The sequence below is a fragment of the Corylus avellana genome, chromosome 10 (assembly GCF_965113065.1).
Source record: "Corylus avellana chromosome 10, dhCorAvel1.hap1.2, whole genome shotgun sequence".
NCBI classification, from domain to species: domain Eukaryota; kingdom Viridiplantae; phylum Streptophyta; class Magnoliopsida; order Fagales; family Betulaceae; genus Corylus; species Corylus avellana.
In genome coordinates this window covers 4,387,753-4,414,907 of record NC_142499.1, presented here as the reverse complement: position 1 = coordinate 4,414,907, position 27,155 = coordinate 4,387,753, and the positions used below count along the sequence as shown (strand labels likewise).

General features: G+C 35.6%; 2 protein-coding genes across 3 annotated transcripts; both read right to left on the bottom strand.

Annotated features, from left to right (window-relative positions):
• Window positions 1–10,302: 10,302 nt before the first annotated feature.
• On the bottom strand, window positions 10,303–10,808 carry LOC148583268 (uncharacterized). Its single transcript, XM_088511323.1, has one exon. The coding sequence runs from the start codon at window positions 10,717–10,719 to the stop codon at window positions 10,516–10,518; it is 204 nt and encodes a 67-aa protein (XP_088367449.1). The 5' UTR covers window positions 10,720–10,808; the 3' UTR covers window positions 10,303–10,515.
• A 2,179-nt stretch (window positions 10,809–12,987) lies between these two features.
• LOC132191689 (ARM repeat superfamily protein) lies at window positions 12,988–27,027 on the bottom strand. Of its 2 annotated transcripts, none has more exons than XM_059606781.2 (24): window positions 26,699–27,027; window positions 26,488–26,588; window positions 26,189–26,402; window positions 25,844–25,925; window positions 25,476–25,749; window positions 24,608–24,710; window positions 24,373–24,509; window positions 23,799–23,972; window positions 22,808–23,007; window positions 22,561–22,704; window positions 22,381–22,469; window positions 20,696–20,843; window positions 20,530–20,582; window positions 18,775–18,830; window positions 17,766–17,929; window positions 17,263–17,429; window positions 16,026–16,077; window positions 15,870–15,942; window positions 15,252–15,353; window positions 15,026–15,122; window positions 14,828–14,944; window positions 14,503–14,744; window positions 14,239–14,379; window positions 12,988–13,858 (listed from the first exon to the last, which is right to left on the bottom strand). In XM_059606781.2, the coding sequence occupies exons 1-24, from the start codon at window positions 26,856–26,858 to the stop codon at window positions 13,676–13,678; spliced, it is 3,273 nt and encodes a 1,090-aa protein (XP_059462764.2). In that variant the 5' UTR covers window positions 26,859–27,027; the 3' UTR covers window positions 12,988–13,675. The 2 variants fall into 2 exon arrangements, with proteins under 2 accessions (XP_059462764.2, XP_059462765.2); XM_059606782.2 differs by having other exon boundaries at window positions 26,189–26,399.
• Window positions 27,028–27,155: the final 128 nt, after the last annotated feature.

Below are 27,155 nucleotides of genomic sequence, written 5' to 3'. Positions count from 1 at the left end.
AGTGTCAGGTTGGTTCGAACAGCTTGGTGGGATGGCCAGGATCAACTGAACTATATCGGGATCAAAGATGGAGACTAACAACTGATGATTCCACCATTTCGGCTCCTATTTCCAGCAGCTCACTAACGGTAGCATCAGGATCTAGAATTTTCAGGGGAGAGCTAATCCAATAAGAGCTATTGATGGGAAGCCACCGATCATGCCAAATCCTTATGTTAGAACCATTCCCCACCCGCCAAATCAGTCCTTCCTTAAGGAGATTGCATGAGCTATGTATGCTACGCCATGCAAAGGAGGGCCGACGTCCAACTTTTGCTTCCAAAACTGAAGACCCCGGGTAGTATTTGGCCTTCATTAATTGAGCCACTAAGTTGTCCGGGTTATTCCATAGCCTCCAACTTTGTTTGGCTAAAAGTGCCAAATTAAAACAGGTAAAGTCACAGAATCCCATCCCCTCGGAAGCTTTTGATGTGCCCATACGATCCCAGCTCATCCAGTTTACCCCTACATCTTTCCCACACTGGCCCCACCAAAATTTACGCATATACCTGTTAATCTCAACACATAGAGCCTTCGGGATAAGGAAGAGGCTCATACAATAGTTGGGAATTGCCTGAATTACCGCTTTGAGTAATATTTCTTTGCCAGCCTGCGATAGAAACTTTATCTTCCAATCCTGTAGGCGCTTTCTCACCCTGTCAATGATACCCCGGAATGCCGCTGTCTGGGATTTCCCAACCAAAGCCGGTAATCCCAAGTAAGTATCATACCGTTGTGTATCCGGGATCCCTGCTTCTTTCAAAATCGCATCCTTAATCTCCAAAGATGTACTGCGACTAAAATATATAGAGGTCTTGCTATTATTTAGTCGCTGACCCGAAGCCATCTCATACTGTCGTAGCAATTCCGTCAGGTAATGCCATTCTACTATGCTAGCCTTACAAAACAAAAGGCTGTCGTCAGCAAAGAAAGATGACTTACTCGGGGTCCCCTTTTTGAAGTAAGAACGCCGGTCAAGCCCCCCTTGTAGTTTGCCCGGCCTAACATAGAGCTTAACGCCTCAACACAAAGGAGAAATAGGTAGGGAGAAATAGGGTCCCCTTGCCTAATGCCCCGTCCCGGTGTGATGGACCCACATACTTGCCCGTTAACAATAATGCCATATTGAACAGTCGAAACACACATCATGACGAGATCAATCCACCGTTGAACAAACCCCATTTTTCTCATTACCGTCTCAAGAAAATTCCAATCTACATGATCATAGACTTTGCTCATGTCCAATTTTATAGTCATGTATCCCTGCTTTCCTCTCATACGAGCATGCATTGTGTGCAATGTTTCATATGCCATTAACACATTGTCCGTAATTAAGCGCCCAGGTACGAAAGCACTTTGTGTCGGAGAAATAATATGAGGCAATAAAGGCTTTAATCTATTGGCAAAAATCTTTGAAATCACCTTATACATTACATTACAAAGACTGATAGGCCTAAAGTCAGTGGCACTTTTAGGATTTTTCACCTTGGGAATTAAAGCAATGTTTGTCATATTCAACCAAGGGGGCATAATACCGGAATTTAGAGTACCTAAGATGGCTTCAGTGATGTCCCCACCCATTATCTCCCAGTTAGTTTGAAAGAAGCCAGCAGATAAACCGTCGGGGCCCGGGGCCTTGGAGGGGGCCATTTGGTGTAGCGCTTGAGAAACCTCTTCTGCCATGAATGGTTGGAGGAGAGAAGCATTCATTTCCTCTGTCACTTTTCTGCTCATGCTTTGAACACGGGAAGCCACGTCCCCTACAGGAATCTCAACGAACAAACCAGTAAAATAGTTGACAAAAGCGGAATGTACCTCATCATCCGAGTTACATGAGTTGCTGCTCACATCCAAGATGCTAGAGATGCAGTTTTTTTTTTCTCCGAGAGGAAGCACATGCATGGTAAAATCTCGTGTTCCGGTCGCCACTCCGTAGCCAATCTGTTTTGGCTCTTTGTCTCCAATAGGTGTCTGCTTTCTCCATGAGCCCATGCAGTTCACGCCTCATGGCAATCATTCGTCCACTGCTGCCCTCTGCGTCGCTGTTTTGCGCAGCACTTAACTTCTTTTGTAGCCGTGCAATACTGCTCATTAAGGAGCCTTTATGCAGCTTTCTCCAGCGGGCAAGACGATTTTTACAATGTGAGAGATTGATGGCCACATTCTCCCAATCATACGTTGCCAGCGCCCAACTACAGGACCATGCCTCGGAGATCACATCTCTATAACCCTCATCCATTACCCAATGGGCCTCATGTCGAAAAGACTTCTTCCCCCCATGTCCCGTTCTCTTTAGGTGGAGAAATAAGAACAATGGACTATGATCCAAGCAATGGGTTTGAATATATATCTTAATATATGACGACATATACCAATTAAATTTTGTAACTTAATATAGGTATCAATTAATATTGTTATCTAATTTTGTTAATTAATTAATTAAATTTTGTTACTTAATATAGGAACAGATAATTAATATTATTAATTAATTAATTTTTGACGTGTGAAATAATGGTACATCAATAATTATTGACATGTCAAAATGTGACACGTCAAGAAATTATTGATGTGTTACATTTGACACGTCAAGAAAATATATTGAAAATAATAAGAGAAATAAATTATATGTTCACTTATTTTTAAAAAAATACTATACACTTAAAACTAAAATAATACATATATGTATTAATATTCCTACAATATTAAAAACGTGATATGTATTAATACCATATCACTTTAATTATAACCATATATATTTTGTTACCTACTATTAATTAATAGCCATAAATTAAAGAATATAAATCACATATATATAATAACCATATATAGTGAAAGCATTGCATAATTTTTATTATTAATTAATAGCCATATATGTTTTGTTACCTAATATTAAATAATAACCATAAATTAGAGAATTCAAAGCATATATAATAATCATATATAGTGAAAGCATTGAATATAAGAGACAAGAGCATTGACTAGTTTTATAAAATTTTAATGGGTTTGAATATATCTCTTAATATAAGACGACATATACCAAATATACATATACTAATTAAATTTTGTTACTTAATATAGGTACCAATTAATATTGTTATCTAATTTTGTTAACCAATTAATTAAATTTTGTTACTTAATATAGGTACAAATAATTAATATTATTAATTAATTAATTTTTGACGTGTGAAATAATGGCATGTCAATAATTATTGACGTGGCAAAAATTGTATTACTGTTTGCCACGTCAAAAAACACCCTATTTTTTGTAGTGTAGTTATGAAATACAAATGTGGTTTCTATCATTACTCTTTGTTTAATATGATTAAGAGAAAAAAAAAAATGTGCTTCTCAAATACTTAAATGATACTTGACACAGATAATGATCCTATAAATTAAGTTGTAAGAGCTCCTACGACTCAATTTGTAGAAATTTTGGTCACATATATGTTAAACGATTTTATTAATATTATAATTAGGAGAAAATGCAAATCAATTGGTGAATTTTTGCAACGACCCCAGTGAGAGAATCAATTAATTGGTAATTAACCTCATGGTTCATCTGCCAGCCTTATCCCTCACGTGACAAGATTCAGGGATCATAATCTCTCTTATATGGGAGAATTCAGTGGAAGACTTTTAAACTATGGGAATAGAGAACAGTAACTAAAACAACCACACATTCATACACCAGAGTAAACATAACACCTCATAACATAAAGATAAGTCACCAAATGTATCGGTCAACATATCATTATAAACATATTACATATCCAAAAGAAAATTGTCTTGCAAAAGATATAAAAGATCAAATTCTAAGTTTGAGTAATGCGAGCAAGATGACAATCTTGATCATTTCTGCCCGTATGATTCCTCCATCATCCTACATGGATTTCAGCCACACGGTGTCCATGTCTTCAAAAATACTCTAATAAAGTTCTAAGCAATCACCCAAGTCTGGTCCATAGGTATCCTCGTCTATACTAGCTAAACCGTACAATAATTTATAATGGAGGGGAAACATAAAAACAAATGGGGTAAGTCCAAGGACTTAGTAAATGTTAATGCACATAATACACATGCCAGTTTAGTGATGAGCTCCGTTTGATAAAGAATGCAACAGTTTAGGTATGACAGTTATCCATGGATGCGATATAGATATAATACATGCTTATAATCATGAGTAATAGTAACAGTTCAACAGTATGGTCTACCTGAGATATTACTTCTTCTTAGCAGAGTTGGTGTTGTCCCAAGGGACATGTAATACAACACCGGTGTCCCGGATATTGTACGCTATCGTCCATAAGACTAGCAACCCGACCGAGTCCGACCTCGGGTGATCCACGCTACTAATGTTGTACGTCCTATAGTTACGCCGTCTAGAGCTGCGCCGGTCACGAAACAACCATTGGATCCAAAAGCCTATATAACAACACACATTTGACCATAAAGTTAACATGTATAGTAAGTCCATGACCGTTATCCCGCATGTACCGGTGTACCATGTCATATGATGCAATTAGTCTTATTTGTATTTTACATGCATGTTTTTACAAGTCTCAATGTCATTATCTTAGTTAAGTAGCACATTTTCACAAATGATAGAGTTCATGTGCAACAAAGTGTTTATCGTAAGAGTTGTAAATATGCATGTTTTGGTACACAAAATAACCGTGCAATTGCGGAAAAATAAATAGCGAGCATTATGTGAGTTAAAACTCACCTGGGTCGATTAAATCCTCCAACGAGTTCGGGTTTTCCAAATCTATGCAAAACCTAACATTAGTCCTAAGTCAAACTTTAACAAACCTAAGACACAAGAACAGGAACGGTAGAACATCGGGTCAAGCTGACGTTCAGAGAGGTTTAGGTAGAACCTCATTTGGTCCAAATGCTTTCCAAGCCTTTTAACGGTCTCTTACACTACTCGACGACTTTCTAACACTATTCTAAGCAAAGCACGTTTCTAAATAGTAGGATTAAACCTAAGCAAGAGGAAACACTAATTAAAGCTTACAATGACTAAGCTAATAGAAACAAGAACGGATCTCAAATGAAAAGGGTAGGAATTACCTCAACCGAGCAAGTCCTTCAAGAAAACTCCACCAAAAGCTCACAAAATTTCACCACACTCACAAAACCAAATTATCAGAGTTTCCCCAAGCTTCAGAGGTGAGAAAATTCGAATGGGGAGGGGGTATTTATAGGGGAAGAGGTTTGAGGGCAAAATGAAAAATATCAAAAAAGGATCGAGTGCTCGTGGTACTACAGGGTCGAGTGCTCTTGTACTGTTGTTCAGAGGGGTAAGGGTTGCAGGTGGCACGCGTGGATAAAACCAGCGGTCAACAAAAAGTCAATGAGTGCTCATCCTAGTCCCCACACGAGCGCTTGTGTATGGTTGTTAGACGAGCGCTCATGTGTGGTCCCCCACACGAGCGTTCGAGCATTCATCTATTGTAGTTCCAAAATTCAAAAATGTCAAAAACGCTCCTCCAGATGTCCCTAGTGACCCAAAGTTCAATTATCATTCTAATTAAGTTGTCCTAAGCCTAATAAATTCTTTGGGTCACTACAATTTTTTTGGGATCTTGTAAAACTATTTTAATTAATAGTTATAATTATGAAATTCATCGAACTTTTGAATTTTGGGAGAAGCTTACCATAAAATAATACCGAGTTCGATGCACTCTCTCCCCAACGAACAATATTGATCATAAATAGTAAGTTGTTTCGGATCGGGATCCCCAACAATAACTGGAGAATTGCCCATCAGTCTTTTTTTTTGAAATCTTGTTCCTTGAATCTCATTCAAGGGTCAACAAGCCGCCAGGTGTTCCAGTAATTAAAAAATAATATTTTATCATTTAAATTTTAAAAATAAATATAAAACAAAATAATTTTTTTTAAAAAAATTAAGAAAAAAATATGGGGTGGCCGGCCACTTTAGCTGAGACATGGGGGTGGTCGAAAACCTAAAAATTCCAAATATCGATTTTTTTTTTTTTTTTTGGGTTTGGCCCTAGGGGGTGGTTGCCCCCCTAGGGCCAAACCCAAAAATTCCAACTTTTGGATTTGGCCTTAAAGGGTGGCCGAACTACCCCCTAGGGCCATGGGGGTGGCGTCGACCACCCGCAACCGGCCCTTGGGGGTGGCCAAAGCTACCCCCATGTCTCAGCAACATGCCAAAAAGAAAAATAGCAAAAGGTAAATCTGAATTCTGATTATTTAAGTATTAATAGAAAATTAGAAAAAAATTTGTGATTATATTTGTGTGATACCTATTATATTTCAATAAAATAAGTATAATTACATTATTAATTTATACAGAAAATGAAAAACCAACTAAAAGTTATCTAATATTGATGGCATGTGTTAATCAGAAATTTACTGCAGTTGGCAAGTAAAAAAGAGTCTCCATCTAAAACCAACGTGTAAATGCTTATTGACATATAAATGAATATTCTAATAAATTTAAATTTTCCTGGTAAGATAATATATAGAAGACGGTTGAACCTAGACATTATAATTCCATTAGCCCCACCAATTTTGGGTTTTTGGAATTAATTATTGGAGACACCACATGATAGTCCATCTACTATGTCGCCATATATATTCAAATATTTATTAAAATAGAGCCAAGATTGTAATATGGATCTGCAATTCCCTCTGCCAGCTTTCATGTGGCAAGAATATCAATCTACATTATTACATTAATTAGAAAATAATAAATTTTTCCTTCAAATTGGGTTGAAGCAAATTTCTTTCAATTCAGTGTATTAAATTAATATGTGTTTAGAATGCATACGGTTATTACATGCGTTTTGAACAGATGTCGAGTTTTTTTTTTTTAAAAAAAAAAAAACTTTTAATGCAGTTTGAAGATAAATTTTGCTCCAAAATTAATTAAAATTAAAAACAACATATACATAATCAAAAACTCCACAAAACATTATCCACTCAGCAGGATTAAGATTTAAGAGGATAGATTTTACATCGAATTGGCCCGAGGGTTTAATGGGAGTAGGGTTTAATGAGAGTAGAGGGCTTAAGAGGTTGGGATTAGGGGTATGATTAAAAGTAGGTTTAATAGGTTGGGGTTGTAATTTGAAACTAATTATTGCAAGCTCTACAAGATCGAACAGGATCCTTTCCATTTCAAATAAACTGAATAATATTCAATTAGTTATAGTAAAAATGTATTTTTGTCCCCTCATGAGGATCCTAATTCCTACAAGATGGTGCATCTACAAGATAGCACTATTAGAACAAAGCAAAGATGAGAGAGCCTTTGACTTTCTATAAAACAATGTAGATTGTGGGATTGGCAATTGCCATAGTTACCTTTCATGGATATGAATCTAGACAATATCCATGAGTAGACTATTATTGAAATAGATATAAAATTAAGGGAAAATGTATAATAAGTCCCTCATTCAACCCTTCAAAATTTAAATCTCCCTAAGGTTTTTTTTTTTTTTTTTCTTCGAAAATTTAGTCTCTGAGTCAATTGAAATAGCAATAAAATTTCCACCGTTAAAATTTTTTAACAGCCATTAAGGCAAATAAAAACCCACCGTTTTACCTGATTAAAATATTCATTTTTATTAATTTAATTTAAAAAATTAAATTTAAAAAAAAAAATAAAAAAAATTGAAGGGTGGTAGGGGTGGCAGCGTGCCATCCTTGGCCACCACCCAACCCTCGCAGGCCACCCCAAACCACCCAAGGGGGCCACCCCTCCACCCATGGGGTGGCTCACGGCCACCCTAAACCCCCTGGGGGTGGCCGCAAGTCACCGCCAGGGGTGGTTCTACCACCCCTGGCCACCATTCAATTTTTTATTTTTTATTTTTATTTTTAGATTTAGTTTTGCCACCCCTGGCCACCGTTCAATTTTATTTTTTTTTAGATTTAATTTTTTTATTAAATTAATTAAAAAAATGAATATTTTAATCAGGGAAAACAATGCGTTTTGAGTTGCCCTAATGGCTGTTAAAAAATTTTGACAGTAGGAATTTTATTGTCATTTCAATTGACCCATAGACTAAATTTTCGAGAAAAAAAAAAAAAAAAAAAAAAAACTTAGGGAGATTTAAATTTTGGAGGGTTGACTCAAGGACTTATTATACATTTTCCCTAAAATCAATCATATCTTGTATCAATAAGTTTTTTTTTTTTTTCTTTCTTTTTTTCATGTGAAAATGATTTGGATGTTACTTTCTCTTCTTAATAGCAATTTGTGTTATTAATTTTTTTCTAACAAAGTTTGAAACATGAAAAAGTATATAGTATTTTTTTATTTTAAAAAACAAGGAGCTTTTGTTTTTTAAAATGGTTACCAAACGAGATGGGCCTTAGTGAGCTGTATATCTTGGCCCAATAGCCTTTATTGCTTGTACTAGAATTCATATTTGAGGCAATCTCTACGGGCTTAAATATTGGGTCAATAGAATTGGCCCAAGATATCCGTGTCTACCAAGCAGCACTCCATTTTAGATATCAAATGGATCTTGGCCTCAGCAAAAGACGTATGATTTGGGATGAAAAACTTGGCGTACTCAACCGAAGTCTATGAAACACGAGGAACTCAAATTTCTACCATAAAAAAAAAAAGTCCAAGTCAAAAGGTTGAACACTCCCATATTCCCATCATTTGATTATTCCACGAGTGTTTTTCCGAGATGGTTCGTGTTGAGTAATCTTATTCTTCGTATTTTAAGCGATTTTTCATGTTAATCACTTGAAGAAAAAAAAATAATAATTGTTTAAAACATGTTACGTTAGACTATGTAAAATCGGTGTGATAAATGCATGTGAAGGGAGGATATTTCTCAATTCTTTCTGTTCTTTGGGATAAGAGTTTATTCATGTACGGTATAATTGGTAGACATTGCCTAATCATATTGCACCCAACATATAACCAACTATATCTTTTCTTGAAAGAAATTGCTGAATCCTCATCATCATTATGAACATTTTTTTTTTCTAGTTTCTTCAGCCGGCAGCTTTTATAGGCTTGACCTACCACAATTGTATGAGAAAAGGCTTAATTAAAGCTCACGTTAGTGGCCTTTGGCTTTGAGTAATCATATATACTTGTTGATTCTCCCAAGCTTAATAAACAATTGTTTCATTTTTATGGTTTCTGCAGTTGGGCCCTAAGATTTCTTTGTGCTAGATATACTATAAATCATGCCCTAAGTTACTTAAATACACTATCTTCCCCGCTGATAGGACTATGTCATGGTCGAATCGGATAAGGATTCTCTCAATTTTAAGTGAAATGAAAGAAGAATTATTTCACGATTAAGATTTTTTTTGTTGCATCTAATGGCCCACATGGTGCCACGTCAACAAAATTCTTTCCTTGGTTGGTCATGAAACCAACCGAGTGCCTAGATTGAGAATGGCAGAACAAACCCTCCCCCAACGACTACCTACCAATCAAATTGAAATCAGACAAACAAAATGCTATCTCCCACGCACATGTATGAAAACCCACCAACCCAGTATGAAAACCCATCAACCCATTTAAAGGAATTTCACAACTGGAAATATAGAATTAAACACGTAATATCAATAAAAAGATGTCGGTAAACACAATAATTGTACCAGATTAATACTATTTTTTTCTGAATAATTGCACTAAATTATTATTATTATTTTGAATAATTGTAGCAGATCAATAAAATAAGCAATGAGAAAGTTGAAATGGTTTAACCATAATTGTACCGACTGAAATCTGCCTAAAGGATTGCAGCCAATCCCAACCCTTCGTTGTAAGGATCTTGCTTTTCCCCAAAAGAGAGAGTCAAATCCAAAACATTTCCAGCTCTTAAAAGAGCATTAGTGTACCATTAGGCTAAAATTATGATAATCTTGAAAGACCCCAAATCCGCATCAAAATTATCTCAGCATTCGAATTCTCTTCATGCCATGGAAGTTACTCAAGAACAAAACCCTAACTGAGATTGAACAATCAAATACTACTACCCCATGAATTAGTTCAGCAACTCAACATCAAAAAACCTAAATACAACAAGAATCATCTGTAATTTGTGATAAGGATACAGTCCATGTTCATCAAAATCAACGAATTAATCCCAAAAATTAACAAAACCGACCAGGCTAATGATAAAAAGGACAAAAAAAAAAAAAAAAAAAAACAAGAAAGTGAAAAAGTTTGAGCTCTAATAAAGAACCCAATTGATAAAATAATTATGGGTCATCTGCAGGAAACACATCCATGTACACAGAAGCAAATTATGAATCATCTCGAAGATTAAATCCCAAAATAAACGATTTAATCCACAATCACAAACTAGCACCAGCACCACTACAAAACCACAAAAAGAAGAAGAAAATATACAAAACAGAAATCAGAACAAGACGATTTTGTCTTTTTGGGGTGCTTTTTGCAAGGATTTGACTGGTTGAATGGAAAAAAAAGAAAAAAAAAGAAAAAAAAAAGGGCTTCTACCTCCTGGTTGGGCGGAGGATGGAGTTGATGATGCGAGAGAAGGCGAGGCGTACGCGAGGATAGGCTCTGAGGGTGTAGATGGTGGTCTGGCGGACAAAGTCTTCGATGGTCTCCACGAAGAGATTCAGGCTCCTGATCGGCGGCACGTACAGCGTCAAAGGCACCGCCGAGAAGGCCACCGCGAAAAATAGTTGCAGCATTGAGAATCCGCCTCAAAAGGTATCAATACAACGACGATGGACTGTATATTTTGTTTTCGCCTTTTTGGTTTGTATGAGAAGGTTGTGATAGGGGTGGTTTAGCTGTATCTTTAACTAATTTATAGTGGTTTTTTTTCTTTCTTTCTTCAAAAGGGGTGGTTTTTTTGACTTTCAACTTTCCAGTTTGATCCATTTGGGTGGGCTTATGGAATTTAGAAAATAATATAAAAATTCTTATTTTGTTTTTTTCAATAAAAAACTTCAAAATTAAATGTGAACCACTGATTTTTTTTAGGCTATGTTTGGTAAAGGTAGGGCCGGACCGAATCCAAAAAATTAAAAAAAAAATTTCAAAATCAACTCCAACATTCTTATTTTTTACATCACATTAATTATTTTTTATTACTATTTAAATAAAAAAAATTACTACAACACAATTTTTTTTTAAAACTTTTTTATACAAAATATTCTAATTTTTTTCTCTCATATTAATTGAATCTGCTACAATTCTACTCCCTTAGAGTATTTTAAGCTGAATGAGTGGGCTCCTGATTTGGACAAATGGCCGGAGACCAAAAGTTTTTTGGGGTTTTGGCAGGCAGTATTTGCCCACCGGAAAGGTCATTCCCATTGTTCAAGTCTTCAAACCCTCGAGTTGAAAAAAAAAAAAAAAAAAAAAAAAACGTCAAGTTGACAAGACTTGAACCAACTACCATCATCAATTTTTGTTTTTTTTCTTTTTTGGATGCGATCAAATTTAGAAAATTGAAGGAGTAAAATTGAAATAATGTGATTATTCATGAAATAAATTTATATTTACCAGAATTTAGAAGCAAAGTGGAGGGCTAATAATTGTCAACAGCGTGTCCCTTCTTTGTGACCCAAACAAATAATGTTGGGGGAAAAAATCTCTTTAGACCGCAGAAAGGCCAAATATTAGGAGATAGGGACAATAAGGTGACAAGGTATTAGAATCCATTAACATCATAGACCCACGTGAAAGCTAATCCCAATCCTCTTTGAGATGAGACAACTTTAACACATACATCTTAGCCTGGTGGCCTTAAGTCATTGGATATCCTAATCTCAACATAGATTTGATTAGACCTCCTCAACAATCAACATGGTGTAAAAAGGCGTTAATATTAGTATCATTTTATCATGGTTTAGGATTTTTTTTTAATCACTATCAAATTGGGGGATAGAATTTTACTTCCAACAAAGAGCATGGGAGTCTTGGGTGGAGAGAGACAGAGAGACAATTCGACTCCATGAAACTTGACGACTACCGCTAAGCTTGAAAGTACAAACCCCACGTAGCTAGGGACCCACATGTTGTGCCCGGCAACAGAATTACATGACATTTCGATAAGGTTAACAATTTTTATTCGACCACAACTAGAAAATGAAATTAACGGGTTAAAATTAAAAAATTTAATTCATTTAATTAAATGAGTTAAGTTCGAGTTAATTTATGTAGTCTTAACTGATGTCAACACAATTTTTTTTTTTTTAAAAAAAAAAACAATCAATATACCTATAAAAAAAAAAAACATACCTTAAAATGGTCAAACCACCCGTGGCCAAGCAACTCCCAAACAAAGTTGAGGGTAGCTGAGTCACCCCCAACCATTTAAAAAAAAAAAAAAAAAAAAAAAATTGTTTTTTTGTTTTTGTTTTTGTTTTTGTTTTTTTTCCTTTTTTCAAATTTATATGGTATTTCTGTCTTATTAAAAACAAAATTGAAGTTCGTTTTAGCATTTGTACTAGCCATTGATGTAGAGAATAATTTGAAGAGAATATTAACAATTTTGGTAGTAATTTGAGAGAGGGCATGCAAACTTTTTTCCCAAAAAAATAGCTACAACTACTTACTTCTCCGTCCACAATGCGTCCGCCAGTATCAAATCTTTGAACCATCGATTCCAACATCCATGCACCCCACTGAATATACCACATCGAGAAGAAGTCCCAAGGCTACACCATATCCCCAACACAAAGCTTACATGAAACATCAAGTTTTGCCGTTGGAGTCCTCTCTCACGGGAGCCTTACAATTTTCTCAGCTACTACACCCACAACCCTGGGGTATTGTCGGAACCCTAAATACACAGTAATAACGTGTTCAACATTTGGGGGGAAAAAAAATAGCCATATTGCAAAGTCACATCAATCCACATAGCTCAGCATTCTTCTCAATAATGACTTTGACTTCTGCGGATAAGATCTCTTTTACGAAATCAGCACAAGTTAGGATGCATGGTAGTTCTAGGAAAAGGAAATGTCCCCTTCACACTTTTATGAGCGTTGACGCTTACAGCAGAGGGGAAAACTTCCAAAGCAATCTCCTCGTCACCAAGATCCCATAGATTATAATACACGCTATCAACAATAGGCAACAATTGTGCCACATCATTGGTAATATATGCTCCCACAAATCTCTTGCAATAACATTGTTAATCACATCTAAGCAATTCCTCACACACATAGACAGACTCTCATTGAGAAGGATTAAATTGTGCAGGATTTCCAGAATAAGTGAAATTGGATCTAAAAGCAGCATGATAAAATAAGGGCAGCCAGTAGTTCCTCTTCCTGCTGTTGGTACTTTGAAACCAAAACCATTCCATCTGTACAATTCCTTAGATATTCTGTGAACCAGAATTCACGGCTGATACACGGCGTTCGTGAGACGTCAATTACACTCTTTGTAGAAATTTTGATTACCTGTATGATAACCGGCAACGTCTTCTAGCCAACCTCCAATAAAAAAAGTAGAACCCTCTCACTACAAAGTAACTTGCTTTACAATTTTTCCACAAGTAACTTGCTTTCTTGAGATTTCCTAACATATTATGTACAACTACGACTTCAAGGTACAACTTCATTAAACCAAGTAATTAGGAAGCAAATAGCTCATTTTATCTTCTATGCAAGATAAGTACTTCAAACCAACTCAGGGAGAAGTCAAGCACATTAGCAACTTTTTGCATACTTTTCGTAGCTCGAGGGAGGGATCTGTCAAAGATATACTTGAAAGTACGGATCTTGCTTCCAGCAGTGATCCTGAAATACTCTCCAAAATCACATCATCACTGGCCAAGAGAGATGCCACTAGCTTTGCACCTGCCATCCTTTCCTGATGCACAATAGAAGGCAAACCAAGATAAGCAATAAATACAAGAATATTTCACGTAATTAGGTTTGCCCCAGTTTTTATTCAGTGCACCTACTCCCTTACCAGCACAATAATCAACTTAATTTATAGTGAAGAGCACAAAATCCCATCTAGATTGTTGCTTGTACTCACCAAGGACGTGTCCAAATATGCTGAAAATTGTCATGCTACCCCCACCCCAACCCCCAATTCCCCCTAAAAGATATCGATGCATGTGTGCGTGCGCTCAGACACTTAGGTACGAAAAGGGTGCCATTTGATAATCTGAGATAAGAGATACTGAAGTGCAAGCAATAACTGGAAAATACTTGTTAAGCTTGTGCAAGACAGGATTTTATTACCTTTTCTGATTCTTTTCCGAGAGCTTTTAGTGAGAGTTTAAGAAGATCAGATGAGTAAGGAAGAACTGCAGACTTCAGATGGTAGACGGCTGAAAAGAGAACCTGGATGCATGCAGCTCTAATCTCTGACTGCAATATCACCTGCAATATTTGATAGCACTTTTAAGAAGCAAGCTGGAGGAGAAAAGTGATACAGAAACACACCCTTTACAAAAACTCAAAGCAATCAGGATCTCTACATTATGAACTCAATAACTGAAATACCTCAACAGAATGGATAAGACATGGAAAAACTTTCCAAGCGAAGGGTTTCTTGCCAGAATCTGAGATTTTCTGGCAAGCACTGATGAGAACATTACCCATGCACAAACGAAAACCGAGTTGGACTGGTGCCTCGAGTGTGCAGCTTGTATTAGCCAACTCGGATGTCGAACCATCTTTGTTTTCATTGTATACAAATTGATGGATCACATAACTGAGTGTAGAGTTTCTTGAGGCAGCATCCCCTGCAATTTGAGAAAAAAGATATCAAATATGCCATAATGAGCCATGTTCAGGCATACTAAGGACATAAACCAACCAGTATCACCTTTCTTCCCAAGAATGCTAATCTTCTCTGAGGTGGACGGGAATGATTCTGTAGTTCTGAGTTCAGCACATATCATCAGTGCTAGACAATCAATGCATCCATGCTGTGCTTTGGAAACTGCGGGAACAATATACTTATAGCCAGTACTGTGTAACGACAAGAGGAATCAGTAGAGAAATAAAGTAATTAGTTACAAACCTTCATCCCCATTCAGTGAAGGCCATAAGAGCACTGTTTCTACTGTCTTCCTAATCTTGAGCATAAGAGGATGGGTAACTGAATCCTTGCCTCTGATCTACAAACCAGAAGAAACCTTTACATTGCTGTGGCATAAATGGAATTGATGATGCTTAGAGTTAAAGCAGATGAGAAAAGCTGTAGTTCTCAAATGCAAGAGTATATATTGACAGCACAAGACAGTTACCATAAGAGAAGTGCAAACTGAAAACAAACAAGCTTTTATCTTCAGAATATCCTGAGAAGCTGCTGCATCCTCCAATTCAGAGCAAAGAATTGGAAATAGCACCTACAGAATCAAAAGGCAGAGAGTTTAGTTGAACTTGCGAAGACCCATAACTAAACACATAACAAGAAATGAGAAAGCAATATCTATGTCAAAGCTTATATTCTTTATATAATATGTTATACACAACACATAGAGAGAAGTATGTGTTTATACAACAGAGAAGAAGGAAGAAGGAAAAAATGTCTTCTAACTCCTTGTTTCCTCAATGAACATGTAAAGCTGTACCCCCACAGAAATCTCACACCCTAAACAATTAGGCTTTGAATATTTAAGTCTTCAAAGCTTAAAGTTGCATATCTCAGGGCACTTTTTTGAGTTGGAGTTCCACTTTTAGAAGCAAATACCTTTCAGTGATTATATAGGAGGGACATGAACAACTGTTTCCAGCATGTAAGACCAACACTAAGACCTCATTTGAGAAATATAAAAAATAAATAAAGGAAACACCAAGCACTCTCGCTAGCATAAACCAAGTCATATGCACTAATAACACAGTTAGGCAAAGTTGTTGCATACTTGGGGGTGAATGCGACCACAGAGCTCAGCAGCAAGCTTCCGTACATCTTCAAATTCAAACTTATAAAATGCCCTAAAGAAAAAAGAAAGGAAAATCAGACTCCCTCCTTCAGTCAGATTACTAAAGCTTGATTAAGGTAATGCTAGTGAATCAACCTGTTTAAAAGGAAAGCAGCAATACTGTCATGATTGTTGGTATCTCCATACCCTGGGATCGCCCCAAAAAACAAGCAAAAGTAAGTATATAAATGGATCATGACTAAAATATATGCAAAGATGCCATATGACAATCAACCAGTAACTTGGGCTGTGAATCATGATTTTCATGAATGGAATTAATAGATCAACTTTGATTCTACATCATTCAAATTTCAGAATATAATTAGCATTAGATAGATCTCTCTTTTGAAAATGTAGAGTTCGTAGATAAGAAGATCTATTCACCAAAGCTCATTTGTTGAATACAGTTTCAGACTAATGCTTCCAAGCTAGCCATGGGAAAGACTGATGCTCAGCTTCAGGAAAATTGTCTGATTAGCTCTTTTGGTATATCCGGGTATTTAATTATTGTTAAAAAGAAGCAAGCTCCAATTAATATGTGACAAAGAATAGTTGGACCTTTCTTTTAATATTTTGAAAAAGAAAAGCTGTGATATTAAATTTTAGGGTTTATAATAGATAGTTTATTTTGAGAAATGAGAAGCTTCAGTTGGGGTGAAGAGAAAACTCAGACATGCATCTAGCCAAGGTTTGGCCAAGAATTGCAATTGAAAAATGCTAGGCTTACAAACACATTTTACAAAAAAACTTTTACAAACTGATATGGCATAACATGATTGGGTTTCTCAAAATTTGAATTTATCTCATATCCAACCATGTTGTGCCACATCAGTTTGTAAAAGTTTTTTTGTAAAATGTGTTTGTAAGCCTAGCATTCCTCTTTGCAACTCAGTATAGTCTAAAATCATGCTTAAACATATGGAAGCTGAGACTTATAGACAAACTTGTTACCAAATTTCTTCTACTATTACAAATGACCCACATACACAAATCTCAGTAAAGCATTACAGCTGCTATTATATCATGTAAAATCTAAAAGATTGATCATTAATGTACATTAAAAAAAAATAGTTAATGTGTGCTGATAGATGGTAAAATATGCAAGTAAAAACTTATCAACAATTTTTTTTTTTTTTTTAATATATATAATGAAAAAAAAAAAAAACTTGTCAACAACTATATTCTCCAGTAAGAAAAATATAAAAAAGCAAATGTCATCCACATGATTTTGAAGTTACAAAATGAAGTCTACAACTATGAAATCAATTGAAGAAGCTCTAAATTGTAAAAACAAAAGGAAAAAAAGGAGCTTATAGAAGGCAGAAAAGCATACCATGCAGAATGCCTTGAATAAGAACTTGATCATACATGATGGATGAGTTAAGGTCATTAAAAATTCTCAGTGGAAGCATCCTAATTATGAGTAATGGGCAAAGGCGCTCAAACAGAGATTGCTGCATTGTCACAGAATCGTGATTGGCATATGTTCCGCTCTCCCATCTGGATCAAAAGCTTTCATCAATCGTGTGAAATGCAATGGGTAGAATAGGTCAGACACAAGAAGATAGCCACGTCCATAGGAGATCAAATTCTTTAAGGTTATATGCCAAACATATTTAACATAACAACAGATCCAGCATTTGAGCATAACAGATGCAGCTCCCTTTTAGAAGTGTTTTGAGTTACTTAGCTCACAATTGTGATGAAGAAAACAAGCAATATTTTCCCAAAAAACTTAAAAGATTTGACAAACAAACAAGCAATATCTGAAAACAAGAAGTAAACACAAAAAAAGGAATAAAAGGCAGGATGTTGCAATTAAAGTAATTTACTCACTCTTTCTGCCCTTTCATATGCAATAGAACACGATACATGACTACATCACCAGCTTCCCCTAGGGGTTCACTTATATAACTCAAAAACCTAACAATAGTTGCATTTGATGGCTCTGCAAACATCTTGTCTATTAATGGTCCAATCAAACAGTTCCAGTCCTGAACCTGTGATATTTCAAACAAATTCAGAAGTTGAGAAATTTTTCGAGAAGCAAATGCAAACTTTTTCAAAATTTGAGCTACACCCAATTAATCCAGTTTGTTTCACTGAGATAGATACAAGGAACAGTTGCAAAAGCTAGCCATGAATATACAGAGGAACTAGCATAAAATATCTGCCGATTGTTTGCGTCACCACATATACAGAAGCAATAATGTATGAAACTGTTAACCCACTACATTCAGTGGGGTTTACTAACGCCCCCACAACTGGAGCCAGCCGGCAGATTAAGTTGTTGGAAAGACCGTAATGAGCATCAAACTCACATCATCGAAACTGAATAATATTTATATAAACAGGCTGCTGATAACTCATCCATGTGCATGTACACATGTCCCTCTGCATGCAAGCATGTCTGACAAGTAAATCCTCAAATTCAAAAACTCTGTACTAGTTTTGTATCCTTACATTGTCATTGATTTATTCTGGACATTGAAAGAAGCAACCAAGGCACATCTTAGAATGCCATGTATTTCAGTGATTGCTAGATATGCTGCAGTTTTAGATATCATTTTTTAAAGAGGGGGAAGGTATCTGTTTTTTTTAAGAGGGGGAAGGTATCTGTGGATTGGTACAATATGATCTTGTGTGTGTGCGCGCACGCGAGAGAGAGAGAGAGAGAGAGAATCTACAAAGCAAGTCAAAATCAGGTCTTCTATCACTAGTTCAAAGACAACAATTAGAAAAAAAAAAAAAAAAAAAAACAGAGAGATATGCATTATTTCAGTGAATTACGAAAGGGAAGAAAAATATTTAAAATATAATCAATTTATGGTAGCATCAATCTTACACTTTTTGACCACTCTGGGATCAGCCTGAGTACTCGATCACTATCAAACTTTGACCCTGCCAAAGTTACAAATGAATGATTATAAATTGGATCTACTTTTCTTGACCAAAGAGAATAATAGAACTCTCTAACAATCAGAGCAATTAAGAATAGAACCTAACCCTGAGTTTAATTATTTCCAGCAAGATAGACCATATGAGAAGAAGCTTCAGAACTTTATAATGACTTGGAATAGAAAAGATTCTCACAAGATTCCAAACATTCTATATAGAAAAGATTCTTACAAGATTCCAAGCATTACTATTTTTTTAGAATAAAAAATAACCAAAGAAAAAGGAAAAGCACATGGAAAATTATGAAGGACAAAGGGCTTTACATAAAAATTGATGGATGGATGGTAGTGGTTATTAGATTTTGATTTTCAGGGAAATATAGGAATCACAATTCCAAGTATGTGCTAGGTGGAATTGGATTGAAGTTGCTAGGAAACTAAAAGGAAAATAAGAATAAAATAAATCTAGGCATTACACCTAGTTTTTTGGGCATCATGCTTAGGACTTCCTTGGCATCACAACTCAAAAAAGGATTGCATCACACAAACCTCAAGAGCATAATCACTGCAATATTTTCATGAAACTTATTCTCTATTGATTTGAATGCATTACATTAATATTTCCAAAAAACTAAACTTAACCCTTGTATGACTTGGACTTAATGGACTTTGACTACTAAGCTCATGCAAAATAACTATTGTAGCCCACAAATTGAGATCCAATAACATAATAAAACCCAAAATAAGACCTAATGGACCATACACACAACCAATGTCCAGAAATATTAAATAAATACCCTTTAGAGCACTCACATTGGCTTAACCATTTCTTACTTTTATCTAAAATAGATAAGCAAAACACTAAAAAATCATTTGCATCGGATTATGCAACTCAAATGCAAAATACATTCTTATTGCATTGGTGGACAGTGCACCGCTACATGTAGCGGGCACTGTTCACACATCCATCTCATTAATATACTATTTCTCTCTCCACATCTCTCTTTTACCAAAAGTTGAAAAATGGGATCTTTAGAAAAAATATAATCTTTATAAAAAAAATAAAGAAATAATATTTCAATGATATAGATAAAAATAAATAAATAAAAAATAGATAATCGGATGTATGACGTCTTTTAAAGTTCATTAGCTAAACTAGATAAAGTGGGTTTTGATTAGCCATTTTGCATAAAAATATGCATAAACCAATGTGAATGCCCTTATAAGTCATAGATTCATAATCTTGGGACCAGCATCAAGATTTTTATTTCTCTCTCCACATCTCTCTTTTCCCAAAAGTTGAAAAATAGGATCTTTAGGAAAAATACAATCCTTATAAAAAAATAAAGAAATAATATTTCAATGATATAGATTAAAAAAAAAAAAAGATAATCGGATATATGGCATCTTTTAAAATTCATTAGCTAAACTAGATAAAGTAGGTTTTGATTAGCCATTTTGAATAAAAATATGCATAAACCAATGTGAAAGCCCTTATAAGTAATAGATTCATAATCTTGGGACCAGATCAAGATTTTCAATTCCAAAATTATGTTTTGACAATTAAGGATGGTAAAGGACACTACATAAATCACATCAAGAAGGGGTCATACAATCCAAGGGAAAAACATTATAGGTAAACTTAAGTACAGAAGATAATCATGCATCTAGCAAATTGTGTCATTAAGACAAGAGAGGCAAACCTTCCCCTATATCTCCTGTCATTTGTGGAAGATCTAGGCTTCGGTTGAGGGTGCTGTGAGAAAAATGAGGGAAAAATAGGTCAAAATGCTGTCTGATGTGCTACGAACCTTAAGCATTGGAAGTTGAAAAAAAAGGAAAAAGAAAACAAACAAAAAGGCAAGATACCTCAGACAGTCTAGCAGCATACAGATAACTTCAACTTTCTCATTATGATATTTGAGCACCTTAATGAAGGCATCACCAGCAGATGACTGGACGCTTTCATCTGAAGAGTAAACAAGACGAACTAATCCTGGAAAAACGAATGAAGGGTCTGCAAAAAAAAAAAAAATTAAAACTGTAAAGTACTGCAATCAAAACGTCAATCCCTTTACTAACAAATGTAACAGAAAATAATTTCCAGGCAGATTACATTACCAAAGCAGATGGCTATTTACAGCTCTTTACAAGAATAATTTACAAAACAATAATTTCCAACAGAAGTAAGATTGAAACTAGTAGGTAATGCAGGCATATGTATAACCTATACAGTAGCATAACTAATAAAGTATAAATAATAACAAAAACAAAAACAAAAAAACCCTGAATAATCAAAATATGGAAACCAAACTATGAAAATACATTGATACAGATAATTGAAGTCATATATACATACATAACACACATATATGTTTGTATGCATATCTTTTTCAAACAGAAACTATACTATAAGTCTATAAACAAAGGAGATGCGCACAGGTGCTTCTAATTTAAGACAGGATAGAATAAAACAAACAGTGAATGGAGATTAAATGCCTACAAGCACAAATCACATTATTACTCTGTAGGAAAGAAATATGGATCCTCTTGGGAATATCAATATAAAGCATAGAAGGACACATACTATGATTCAATTTACTGCAGCTTTTCCAGGCATCAAACATACTTTTGTAAGTCCAGGAGAGCTGAGAAACACCAAGTCCACTAAGTGGATATCCAGTAATGTGATAAAGTGCATATTCTCATTCACACTCGTTACTTGGTGGTAATACAAATGCTTCCCATTCTTCCATTTGCATATATTATGTTCTTATAAAGTTCAACCTGTACAAATGGAGTTTTGAGATTTTTGAAGAATGTTTATGGTTGCCTAGGATGTTATATGGGAGGTTTTGAAATGCTCTGTTCCAATTGAATATTTCCAATATCAATAGGTCTATAGCCACAGAATCTGCTATAGTTTCAGATGAAGCTTCAGCTCTGTTTTGGCAGATATCATATGTAAATGGAAATATAATGTAACTGCAGCATGTTAAACAGAGATTTCAATGTGCAGAAGGGGTTTAGGAGTCAAATGTTGTGGCTCTATCCAAATACTTCAAAGTGAATCATGAATTTTTCCTCCCTCTCCTACCTAACTTATCATGCCAGATGTATCATTTTTGTTCTCATTTTATCTTTTGTTTAATTTTATGTTATTTTCATTTTTATCATCTTTATTGATTTCTTTCTATTCAGTACTTCTGCAATCCTGTTTGTGCACTGGGAATTTTTCAGTTGAAACTTCCCATGAGCGTCTCTAATGTATAGCTAAAAAGAGGAAATGTCATATTTTCCAGTTGCCTGATCCATTAATAGTAATTTGCTTTCACAACATAAGGCAACTAAGGTCCTGAAATGAGAACCATATGCAAATCTGAGCTACAGTTATTAGTAATTATAGCTTAAGCTCACAAGGGTTTAAACAAGTATAAACATTCATGGATTCTATCCCTTCAATTTTAAATAGTTGAATGCCAGAATACAAAACAAATTTCATGATCATGGTGAACAAGACTTATCATACAACCTTTTAAATAGTCAAAACCAACCTATCTTTGGAAGCAAACTAGATGCCTGCTCACGAATTACACTTTCTTCATCTCCAAGGCACTCCAGCAATCGGTTTGCAATATCTTGCCTGCCATAGTCATAGGAAGATAAGACTTAGACAAACAGTAAAAAGGTGAAATCATTACTGAATAACTACAGCTACTAGTGTAGTCTTATACCATTCCAAATGAGAAGGTTCATTTATTGAATCAGATGATATGCAAATAAGTTCTGATATAACGTCAACAGCATTCCTCCGCTGAAGAAGATTTCCAGATGAAATCTTCTTTAGAACTTCTTGAATGCACTGACTGTCTCTGCTCCTGGTGAATCATTAACGTAAGTGAGGTTTTAACCTCAAAGACAGAATATTTACTTTTTGCTGCCACAAAGTATTAGAAGGTGAAAAGAATGGAAAAAAAATACACTGAGCAGTATTCTGCTATGAGCATAACAACAGCTCTAGCAGTGCCATCCCGCTCGTCTAGAAAGTGAACCAGCATAGGTAGAACAGAATCCATCAGTCTAGTGTCAGCAAGACTGATTCCAGCTGAATAGGACTTAAAAATGACCGCCTTTAATATCCAAACAACCCCATCTAGCACATCTTCATCAGCACAATGAAGCTTCAAAACCGGAGAATAAAAAAGTAGACATGACAATTAGAACACAATGGGTCAAACTAAAGTTATTACAAGTCCCTAATTGCCATTGTATGAATATAAAGAGGTCCAGGATTGAAAGCAATCAATCTATGTATCAAAATTAATCAAGAAACACCTAATCTATCACAACAGGAGGAGAGGGCCATCTTGCTTGTTCAAACCCCAATAACTAGAGATCTAAAAACGGACCTAGGAAAACTTCTAATAAGTTGTATAACCTAGAGCTAACCAATTCTGATATCATCATGACCAAGTTTTGACAGAGTTAACGCATGTATTTTTTGTATTATCACTCCCAGACATTACAAAAGATCTAAATTTTGACAAATCCACTTCAGCAACATGTCGGAATTAGTCACAACTCCCCCGCAGCTGTCACGGTGGATACAGCTAACAGATTAATAAGATACATGACAAGCAATGCTAACTGTCCAGTAGATATCAGAAAAGGTCATCACTCAGTACTAGACCCACCGAAGTGGAATCCTGGGTGGGTGTCTTCTATACGGTACTAACCTTTAGTAATTTTTGTATGTAGCGGCTGCTCTCAAGACTCAAACCCACACACTCGCATTTGGGAGCCTGGGACTTCACTATTGCTTAAGACAATGGCCCCTCAAGCATTCAATTAAATAATACGTATATAAATTTAAAAGGAAATATAGCCTCAATTTGCATGAACCATAAACTTGTATATGACTCTTGTTCAAAATAACTGTGATTTGTTTCTTCATGACCTCAAGCATAACTACCTGTGGTAAAAGAACATCCGATATCTGCATCCCATATTCCACGGTTGTACTTTCAAATTTTTTGCTGTCTAAACGTCCCAATAGAAGGCATAAACAATTCAGAAAAAAATTTCTGGTCTCTACACCACCACCTTTACTATCGATATGCCCTCCAGTATGGTTGTCTGTATAATACTGCATATGCTTCTTTGTATCAGCAACTTAATAATTTCATTTGAATGAAAGGAGAAGAGATATATGAGTCATCACAAATACAATGTCAAAAAGAAAAAATAAAATAAAAGTACAGCCAGTAATTCTGGATGCAGTTACAAGAATACATTATTCTATATTTCTCGTATCAAGCAAATTAGCATATTTGACACTGTCAGATCAAGTTAAAGAATAACCAGGCTATACCTAAATTCCTCATTACCTTGATTAGATCATGTAAATAGAAATTCTTTCTTACAGATAAGATGTGAAAGATTGAGAGTTTATTTGAATAAAAAAAATAAATAAAGGTATCATGAGTATCATGCTACTCAAAGTCAAACTGAACAGACAGAAGATACTAATATATGGTCTACTTAACCTGGATGCCAGATAAATACTGGTCCAACAGTTCTTTGTAAGTCTGAGAAAATTTCTGATCTTCCAAGTGCAATAGCATGCCATAATGCTTCCAACAAGAAGAGAGTAACGTTACTCCAGTCTTGAGAATCTTTGAGCCTGTCTTCCATGTTACAGACAAAAGAAATCACAATGTATAGAAAATTATACGTACTAAGATATATGATATGATCAAAATCATGCATTGGGTATTAGACCTGCCTCATCTTGAAAGCAACTGTAATGCCCTTTTATCTCTTGCAACCACTTTAGCACTTTCTCTAACCCTTTAGCATGTAAAGGTCGACTTTTTCTGCTCCACTGCAGAGGATGGTAAAAATATATACACTATTATATTCGATTGTCATAACAAACTTCAAGTATCAAACAGTGCAATCAAAGTAGTATTGGAAGTAAGTAACATTTAACCTTGAAAGAGTAGAATGCTGAATAAATATTTCAAGAAACATTTCACCAAATAAAGCAATGCTTTTGTTTACCAACATGTATAGTCTCTAACCTTTTTTTCATGGGGGCTTTTTTAAAACATGACCGTCTCAGATATTCACTTTCCTTCAATCCATCTATCAGGATTCCCCACAAAAGTTCCCAATTCTATTGTGAACCTCATGGAGAAAAAAAAATACTAGAAGGCTTGATGGCAAATTGTGAAGTAAAGGAAAAGAAAAGAGTGGAGAAAAACAAGGAACATATCAACGGAAATAAATTTCTCCTCGAGTAAAATTCGTGATTCAATAAAGCATTCGAATTGCATCCAGACAGATGGTATTAACATCAGTTAATTTTCTTTCCACTTGTTCTTGAGAATTTTCTTGGTTTCAATAAAGCATTTGAATTGCGTTCACACAGATGGTGTTAATATCAATTAGTTTTCTTTTTGCTCTTTTTACAATTACTTTCTTTGTTCAGAGTGCATATCATAATTAATGACATCCATCATAATCACTCAACAGGAAAAGTGCATGCATCACTAACTCAGCATCCCCAACTATTAGTAAGTACAGTACATAATACGAACAAGTATAAATAAGTTCCATCTTGGAGCCTAATAAGGATAGAACATACAGCAAGCAGTCTCTGCACTAAATTAATGAGTTCCTCTAAATGATCCCAAAATAAATATTCCATCTCCATGTTTGAGACTTCCAAAGACTTTGACGCTGGTTTTGCTTTCTTATCACTTGCCGGCACTAAAGTAATCACCCGATTCAAAGCACTTGAATTCGATGTTGGCTTGTTACTCAGAACCTTTTTTGTCAATGCTTCAGTGAGAGCCAGAAAACAATCAGCAGCAGACACTGCGAGTCGAGATGGCAACTCAAATCCATCCTGAAAAGTACTACAGAAACAAGCAGTCAAACATGGAACCGAATTGCCACTCCTGGTTTTGAAGTGCACACAACAAAAATGGTTTCAGAATGTGTCATGCATACCTTCCTTTACATACAATACTCAACAGACGCGACATACATGAACAAAGTATCTTCAACAGATCATTGTACCGCTCCATAATTCCTGCCGTCAGTAAAAAAAAAAAAAAGAAAAAGAAAATCCATCAATCCTCAACATCAAGGTCTAGTAATCTTAGATTATAAAATGGGCTTCCAATTCCACAGATAATTACTAAACTAATATAATACTAAGGTTCTACTCTTTCTTTTGAATTCTTCAAAATACAACTAACACACACAAGTATGAGAGCATAAACAAAAACCTGGCTGAATTGAGGCAAATAGTACATTTAGAAAGCAGAAAAAGAGAAAAGAAGGGTGTTTTACCATTCATTGAATACTGAGAAATGGAGCTCTCATACTGGAGAAGATTGCGGACGAGGACGCACCAGCCAAGGGCTATATAGCTGTCGTCTTTTCTCACGACGATGTTAGCAAGTTTCGTCGCCATTGATTGGAAACGAAGCTCGTCTTGAAAGAGCCAGTTCACAAGTATCAGAGCCTGCCCTCCATTCTTCGACTCCTTGAAACTCAATGTCTGCTTTAAACAAAATTAATAAATAAATAAATAAATAAAGATATACTCCATGTTTAAAATATGAAAATGGGCAATAAAATCTAATTACATGTTCAATCATGGGAACGAGAATTTGATCCAATGCCTCCTCGTCCTCGTTGGCGTCGTTTACATACTTGTGCAAAAACCAGAGAGAGTCCTCCAAAGAACCTGCGAAATTCGGCATCAGAGTAAAAAATACAAGCTTCAAAGACCAATACAGAAGATAACTCTGGAGGTGGAAGTCCGCGTGTGTGTGAGAGAGAGAGAGATAGAAGTACCGAGTGAGCCTCTTTTAGGGTCAGAGGAGAGGCGAGAAACGGCGTCGTGGAGTTTTCTAGGGCGAGCGCTGAGCAGAGCGGTCATGGCCCTGCCAACCGTTAGGGAGACCATGGATTCCGGTGGCACTGATTCCCATATCAATCGATGCTCTTCTTCCATTGCTTCAAGCAGTTGAGTGTGAGCTATTTACATAAATCTCTTTCGTCTTTCTTCAAAGGGATTGAGAGCCAATTGGGGCTTGCTTTGTTCTGCGTATTATTCTAGAGCACTCGAGACTCGGGAGCAGTCTACGAACTGGCGACGAGTTCTGGGCAAAGTAGAATGATGATCCAACCAACGTCAGAAAACTAGAAGACGACGTCGTAGCTGGTAGCCTGGTATCGCTTTATTTTATTTTTGTTCCGGTTTGGTTAATTGAAATTGCTGGTTCGGTTGGCTAATTAAAATTGCTAGTTA